At 39.8% G+C, this 7,780-nt stretch overlaps 1 protein-coding gene across 2 annotated transcripts; it reads left to right on the top strand.

Moving 5' to 3' along the window:
• Positions 1-5,329: 5,329 nt before the first annotated feature.
• On the top strand, positions 5,330-7,766 carry LOC146372573 (uncharacterized). 2 transcript variants are annotated; one of them, XM_084952513.1, is made up of 3 exons: positions 5,331-6,216; positions 6,778-6,876; positions 6,967-7,766. In XM_084952513.1, the coding sequence occupies exons 1-3, from the start codon at positions 5,451-5,453 to the stop codon at positions 7,062-7,064; spliced, it is 963 nt and encodes a 320-aa protein (XP_084808639.1). In that variant the 5' UTR covers positions 5,331-5,450; the 3' UTR covers positions 7,065-7,766. The 2 variants fall into 2 exon arrangements, with proteins under 2 accessions (XP_084808638.1, XP_084808639.1); XM_084952512.1 differs by having other exon boundaries at positions 5,330-6,216; positions 6,778-7,766.
• Positions 7,767-7,780: the final 14 nt, after the last annotated feature.

Below are 7,780 nucleotides of genomic sequence, written 5' to 3'. Positions count from 1 at the left end.
CACCTGCCCATTGCGCTGCTTGTCAGTAACCTATACCCTGAAAAACAGCCTCTAAAAATGGGGAACTATCTAAAATGAATGGCTGTTAATCCTAAACAGTCGATCCAATAATTTTGCTAAACTCTTTGAATTAAAGTTGAAGTCTTCACTTCAATCACATATTGACTGTTTAAAATCCACCGTGGTGGTGCACAGAGAGATGTAAACCTACCACAGTTCAGCTTCATTTAGTTCTGCACTTGCCTATTCAATGAAACCAGATACACACTCACATGTTTAGTACATTGTTACTTTATATTTAGGCTAATAATATCAATAGAATTCTTTTTTTCCTCAGCATGGGATCACCACTCCCTCACCTCGCTGGCTTTGTTAAAAACACTGATCAAATCCTCCTTGACATCTAATACCCATCATACCAGATCTTGTCTATTCTGCACTGTTTAAAACTGGGGCAATATAATGTTACTTCCCTGAATCATCTCTCCAGTTCTTCTTTTGTTTTTCAGAAAGCTATGACAAAGAGCAAAGTCTGTTTTAAAGCTCTGCACTGCAGAGCCTGGACCATTTTTGGTTTGGGTCAGTTGCTGCTGTTGGGAGCCATACTCTTTGGTGAGCAACTAACACATTTAAATAACTAATAATATACAATTCTAACCCTCTTTTGAGGAGGTACTGTGCACCGCAGCATATTTTGTGATGTGAAATACTTTTATAGTTATTATATAATTGTTTTCTGTGTGACTTTATCAGTTTCTCTCATCCTTTTGGAGTCATTTTGACCCATTCTTCCTTATATTGTTTCTTTGGTTCACTGAGGCTTGCAGACGCTTTCATAGGGTCTTAGAACCAGATTTCAGTCCAGTTGAGGTTTGGAGGTTTGGATACCGTTTCAGCCAAGCTTTATCTGTCGGACAGATGGACTCCAGAATACTTTTGCGTACAGAGGAGTTCATCATGGTAGCTGCAAAACAAGCCCAAATCATCACCCCTCCACCACCGTACTTGACAGTTAATATGAGGCATTTGTGCTGATAGGCTGTGTTTGGTTTTCGCCGAAGATGTCACTGTGCATTATATATCTCAACTTTGGTCTCGTCTGTCTAAAGGACATTGTTCCAGAAGTCTTGTGGTTTGTTCAGGTGTAATTTTCCTAACCTAAGCTGTGCTGCCATGTTCTTTTCAGAGAGGAGAGGCTTTCTCCTGGCAACCCCTCCGAACAGATGATACGTGATTAGTCTTTTTCTAACTGTCGTGCACTTTAACATTTAACATGTTAACTGGAACTTGAGGAATATTAGATGTAGCTCTTGGGTATTTTGCACTTTCTCTGAGGTTTGCATGTTCTGACCTTGATATGAATTTGCTGATGATCAGTTAATCAGGTACATTTAATTAGCAGCACCTAGCTTCACTCTTTGCCTTATTTCCTATGGAAACATTAAGGGTGTACTTAGTTTTTACATGACTGTATTTATAGCTGAACAGTCAAACAAGGTGAGCTGTTTGATAATCGATGTATCCTAAACCACAAAGTAAACTGTAAGTACCTTACTTAAAATGAGGAAAGCTGGAAAAAAGAAGGATATGATGCAGTTTTATAGAATTTAAATTTATGCAATTATTCAGTAACTGTCTCCTAAAACAAAATTGGTCATTGTCATGCTATTCTTCTTTTCTTTGTTTTTTTTTCTCCCATTATAATCTGGAATGTTAAAATCCATACTGTGTTAATTATAATATACCTAGTTTGTGGCTAACATTAAACATTTGTGGAGTAACAGGACCAGAGAAGTTTTTAAGTGATGTTCTGCTGATTTAACCTCTAAGACCCGAACTCTTCCACGGCATGCATTTTTAATTTCTCTTTGATATTTGAGCATATTGGGGCCCGATGAATGTAAAAAGAAAGAATTACCAGTTTGTTTGTTTTACCTTATTTTTGTTTTTATGAAAAATAAGAGCCACATATGAGGATATTTGTTTAAAATTTTGATAGAACAGTAGCAGTATAATGTCCTCCTAAGTGGATATCAGGCCTTTGTAGAGCAAAATTGAGTATTTTGGTCTAAATAACCCAAAATGTAATGTCCACATATGTGGACGCCAGGTCCTAGGAGGTTAAAGTGCATTAAAACAAATTGTGTCATGTGTGGAAATCAGGGCCACGGAGAGGAATTGCCTCCACATCACTGGGTGACTCACCACTCCTGCAGAATTCTTCTTCAACAGGTCTGTCCTTACTTACCTCAAGGAAAACATAGGTCCATATTAGTTAGTATTAGCAAATCTTTACAGTTTAGAGTAAGAGTTTGTTTTCTAAAAGTGTTAAAACTGCAATGAAATGTTTTGTCTTCTCTGAAATGTGTCCACAGTATTGCTGGCACCATTGCAGAGTCAATATGAAACCAATGTGACAGAGAATGACGTCCACAGAGGAAGACGAAGCTCTACACCTGCTGATGACTCAGTTTTGCCTCCATCTCTCATCTGTCTTCTCTCAAAGTCTGCTTGCTCGTCCATGATAGTTCCTCTTCCTGTTCAGCTGCCTGAGGCTTTCTTGAGCAGCTCATCTTGGGCAGGCGTCTTGATTTATTCACAGACGCTTTTTGTTACATCCTGGATTGTGGCTCCCTCTTTCCATTGCTTATAGATCCTAATACCTGGCTGTGACTCGCCTTTGTGCGTCTTTATCACGGTTCCCACTGGCTTGTGGGATACTCAGTTACTTGTAGTTGCCCTGTATATTCTGGCTCCTATCAACCGCTTCAGTCCGGATCGCCTTCCCTCTCTTTGTAACCATTCAGCCACACCTAACTTATGTGAACGACATCACATTATCCTCACTTCAAATCTTTGTACGGTGGATCAGTAAGTTCTCATTCATGCCATACTTGAGAAACTTACAATGAATTTCTTCAGTTCAATGAATAGTTTAAAATCATTTTTAGCTAATTCACCTGTGACATTTCTCTCTGCTTACTTTGACATTGTTTTTTTAAGAAAATAAATTTGAGAAAAAATATACACTGATTATGTTTGTTCTCAAATTCCTGTTAGTATTATTTTAGGATAAAATTCATACAGCCAAAAAAACCCCTCATGAGCACAAACTTTGCACCCAGGTAAAACATTTATCCACAAGATGGCGGCAAAACAAAGACTATCTTGACTGACCTAAGCAGCATGTCCCCTTTACTGCAAGTCATTGGCCTGCTCACATTCAACTCATGTCTTCTGTCTCTATTGAATAAATCCACTCCAACCCCCATAAAAAAAAATCTATTTTCATATTGTGTTTGGAAGAAGAGAAATAAGAAAAACTCCAAAGTTTCTTATTACATGATTTAAAATTTTTTAAAAAATCACAAGAAGAAATGTTGCCGGATAACTGTGTTCTTTCAGAGGAAAAATACTTTTAAAGAGCAGCTGTGCTCAGAGTGCAGAAAGAGTGAAGTCTCGTTGTTTATCACTGGTTTATTATTACTAGAAAAAGCATCATGTTCTCGTGAAATGAGTGACCTGACTTGAGTCAGTAAGCTGGAATGAAAAGCTGTTGATTTCTTTCATTTTTAATAAAATGTGCTGAAGAGTTACAGCGAGGCATGTAAAAAGAAGAGTAAATAAACAGGCTTATTTCCAATATCTAATAACCAGATGCACTCATTTGTCTATCCAGGTATGCTTTTACTGCATTTGCAGCGTGTTTGGCATCATTTTCCTGCTGAAACATGAAGCTGTTGCCAATCAGATGTTTTCTAAATTGTATTGAATGGTGGATCAAAATCTGATGGTACTTTCCTTTTTTAATAATTCCATTATTTTGACAAGATCCCCATGACAGAGCCTCCACTGGATTTTACTGGTGCCCTTGGTCCTCTGACCTCCTCCATGCATACTGATGATGATTTGACAAACAAAACAAAACAAAAAAAACTCTCAAATATGGATTCATCATCCGTAAAGCATGTTGCCACTGATTTTCACTGCAGTTCTTGTGCAATTTGGCATTTGTTTTTTTCTTATTTCTCATTGGCATGACTTTCAAATGCTTTAATCTGTTGTAGATATTTTTAGATGTTCAGCGTCTTCTTCGGTCCTTCGCCTTTCCAGTTTCCTCAGACTAATCAAACTGTGTTATCACTGCCATTTTAGAAATTTAGAAAGGCTGATGACGGATGGCTCGAGACTTCTGCACAGAACTTTATCTGGAAATGAGGCTTCTTTCAACAATATGTAAAAAGTTTTTCAAGGGTGATAACAGTGCCATTTCTTGTTTTGAATTTTGCTTTGGACTTCATGTTATCGCAGTTCACCTGTGTCTCTGTGTCTCTCTCTCTGGTCAAAGTGGGCTTCCTGACCCCGAGTCTCTCCTTTTATGGTTTGAAAAGGTCAGTAGGCTGACTCCAGCATGCACAACAAAAGTAGTGTGGGAACTGTCCAAAGTGTTGAAATGTACGCCTTGAATTTGCTGGGAGAGAAATGTTGGTGGTTGTGCTGTAAGCATAAAAAGTAACAGTATTGTGTGTATTTAGGTTAACAGGTTTTAACTAAAAAAAAAACACTTAAAGCTGTACTGTTCAGTTACACTGCAAAGACATGACGAAGCAAGTGCACCACCCACCTAATCAGTGTTCAGCTAGTCTAAAGGTCAAAGGCTGAAACCTCTGCATTGATTTTGGTCCAACTTTATAGTTTATTATCCATCAGTAAACAATCTCACACAAACTCAGCAGCTGAAGTTATTCCATTTGGATTTCAGTTAATGAACTCAATGGCATTTTAGGATGACGGCACCTTTTAATTTGAGGAACAAGCGTGGGTGGATTAAGGGATTAGTCTGAAGTACTCATGAGCTTGTTGAAGTAGAGAGGAGTTTGAGTGTGAAAGTCATTTTTTGATCTCATAATGAAGTCAAATATTTCCAGAAATGGGCTGTTTTAACAAAAGTGGGTCAGACAAATAAACTTTTGTGCTCTCTGTCATTTCTTTTGTTTTCCATGTGAATAGTGGGAATAAAGAAAGTGAAGTCTACACCCTGAGGTTTAAATATCCACCATTTACCCCACAACCTTTAAATACTTATAAGGAATTCTTAGAAAATTAAAAAAAAAACTGTACTATTTTCCCCTTTTATCCCCTCTGACTGCTGTCAAATGATATTCTAGGATAATTGGTAGTAATGTATTTCCAATATATATTTCTGTCTAGTTATCCATTAAAGATTAACTTCGTTATCAAGCCACTGTTGTTTGGTTATTGACGGTTAGCCACGCCCACTAAAAGGATCAGCCAATACAAATGCGAGTAGATCCCCCCCACCCTCCTCCTCACACACACACACCCCTTCCCGCTGATGACCGTAAACAAGTTTCACCGGTTCACCCTCCGCCAATGGATTGACGATTCATGTAAATAAAACCGATCGGCGCAGCCTAAATTGCGCAAGGATGGCGGACGAGGAGTCACTGAAGGACACGCTACCGGACGAGGAGAGGGAGTTTCAGAAGGCTATAGCGAAAATTGGAGGTAGCGAGAGGATTTATTTGGTGAGTGATGTCTGCAGAAGTAAAGATTTGGACGGAGATGACGCCAAAATATTGCAGGAGTTCGTACGCGACATGTTTCACAACGGCAGTCTGGTGGCAAACGGTCATGGTGGCCCCCAGTCAAGTCCGACGAGCGATCATGGCGGTAAAGCAAGTACAAACCACGTTTCCAGCGAGGCGGAGACTGGAAAGGGCAATGAAAATTATCTAATAGCGAGGCCCAAGGACTTGGAATTGGGAGAGGACAGAGAGAAAAAGAGACGACCAGCGGGTAGTAGCAATGCTCAGAGGACAGCAACGAGGAGGGTGAACAGTCACTGCCTGAAGCGAGCGATAGACTCCCCTGTCATCATATTCATCTTCAGACAGACTTTCATCGGCCGAGCTCCAAACGAGGTGTGCTTAAAAGAGATCCTCAAGGATGTAAAGGCACGCACGAAACGCGCTACAATCGCTCGGCCAGCTCTGATCGGATTAATCCGCACAACCGACGAGAGCGCCGAGACGCGCCGGTGCGTCCAGCTTCTGGAGCGTCTGATCCGCTCGGTGTTCCACAACCATGCATCAGAGGCGATATGGGTCGGCTGCTTCATCCCGAAGACAGACACCCTAATGCTCAGCATCAAGAAAAACGTCTGCAGAGTTATACATTCATCTCAAGCAGCAGGTGTACACACATTCCACTTGTAGCAAAACCTCAGAAAAGGTTATTTATTTCATGCAGTGTGTAAAAAAACAAAAAAACAAAAAAAACAAAAACAAACAAACATGTTTTAGTGTGACCATCTGCAACAACCGCACACACCCATGTCAGCAGGACACATGCTTGTAAACATGGAGTTTGAACCCTGGCACATTTAACCAGGCCAGCATGGGAATATTGTACAATGTACAGCATATTAGATCACCAAGAGGCAAACAGCATAATTTGTCCAAGATATAATATGTTAACTATTATACTGAAGCCTCCACTACTCATAATATGATCGTTGTATGCTCAACAATGAGCACTACTTCAATTCAAGTCCATACAGGACATACTTTAATGTACTTTAATGAGAGAGCTCACTCTTGTGTAGGCCACTTCATGACACTCACAAGACTACACTGCACACATTTTTCTTCCCAGGCGTGGCTGCAAAGGCCAGGAAACAATGGGAGCATTCACAAAACGGTCGCCCCCTTAGAAAAGCTGCCACATTGTTAAACGCTTATTATCGCCTTTCAGATAATACTAGGGATGAAGGGAACCCAGTTTTCTGGCCATTGCAACGTTGGTTCAGCCACAGGAGAAGAGAAGACCGAGGTTCAAGCAGCGAGCAAAGAGGTAGCTGCAAAGTAACTTCAGCAGAGAAATGCCTGAACAGTCCTGCAGTCACTTATTTTCACTGCAAGTTCACAAGTTGTCTTTTTTCAGATGACGCTGAAAGTGCAGAAGAGGGCATCCCTCTGAAAACCTGTGCCTTGTCTACTGGACCAACTCTGAATGGAGAACCATCTGGAGGAGACGGCTAATGTAACCTGTGTGCTTTTTAGACTGTGAAAAGAGAAGCTGGTCTCAGTGCTTTGCTACAGTGTTACAATTTTTCTTTGTGATGCTCAGGGACCCACTTCTTATGAGCCAGCATACTTCTTGTCACGTCAAAGCCACCTAAACACTGTCAGGTTTGAAACATGCATTAGTTTGTTACGTGTTGAGAAAGAATTAGATCGCTTACAGCATAAGTACTCTTGTTTAATGCTCGTTTTAAAAAAAAAAAAAAAAGAAAATTGGAATTTTCTGAACTCATTCCAGGCATATTTGCATCTTCCCAGTGATCACCTACTGTACTTTGTTAATCTGAAGTAAAATGATACAGGACTTGATTCCTGGCTCACTGTTTGTCAGGGAACTTGTGTATGTCAAATACAGGGAATTAAAGAACAAAATCAACTGACATGATAAAAGCCTTAAAATGTGAAATCTCACACAGTTTACCTGAATCCAGGTCACATTCTGGCCTAGAAGCACTGCACTAATTTTCCAGAAAACCGTATTAATTGGATCACAGGGACCCTGGGTGCTTTACTTAAGAATTTATTTTTCATTTTCATTAGGATTTTGTGTCTTAGAAACAACTGTAAGGACCACCAATATTTGTAACGGGATTTATGTCACTTGTATTTATGTAGCCTACTGACTTATTCATCCCTTTAAATAAACATCATTGGACTTGCCTGAGTGTTCAGCT

This window comes from Perissodus microlepis, chromosome 15 (assembly GCF_051167445.1).
Source record: "Perissodus microlepis isolate ML-2025 ecotype Zambia chromosome 15, ASM5116744v1, whole genome shotgun sequence".
Lineage (NCBI taxonomy): Eukaryota > Metazoa > Chordata > Actinopteri > Cichliformes > Cichlidae > Perissodus > Perissodus microlepis.
The sequence above is the reverse complement of the archived record's forward strand: the minus strand, read 5'-3'. Positions and strand labels throughout refer to the sequence as shown.

Coding starts and splice junctions, on each gene's coding strand:
- LOC146372573 (XM_084952512.1), top strand. CDS start 5,451: ATGGCGGACGAGGAGTCACTGAAGGACACGCTACCGGACGAGGAGAGG. Junction 6,217..6,777: donor ACATTCATCTCAAGCAGCAG/GTGTACACACAT, acceptor ATCGCCTTTCAG/ATAATACTAGGGATGAAGGG.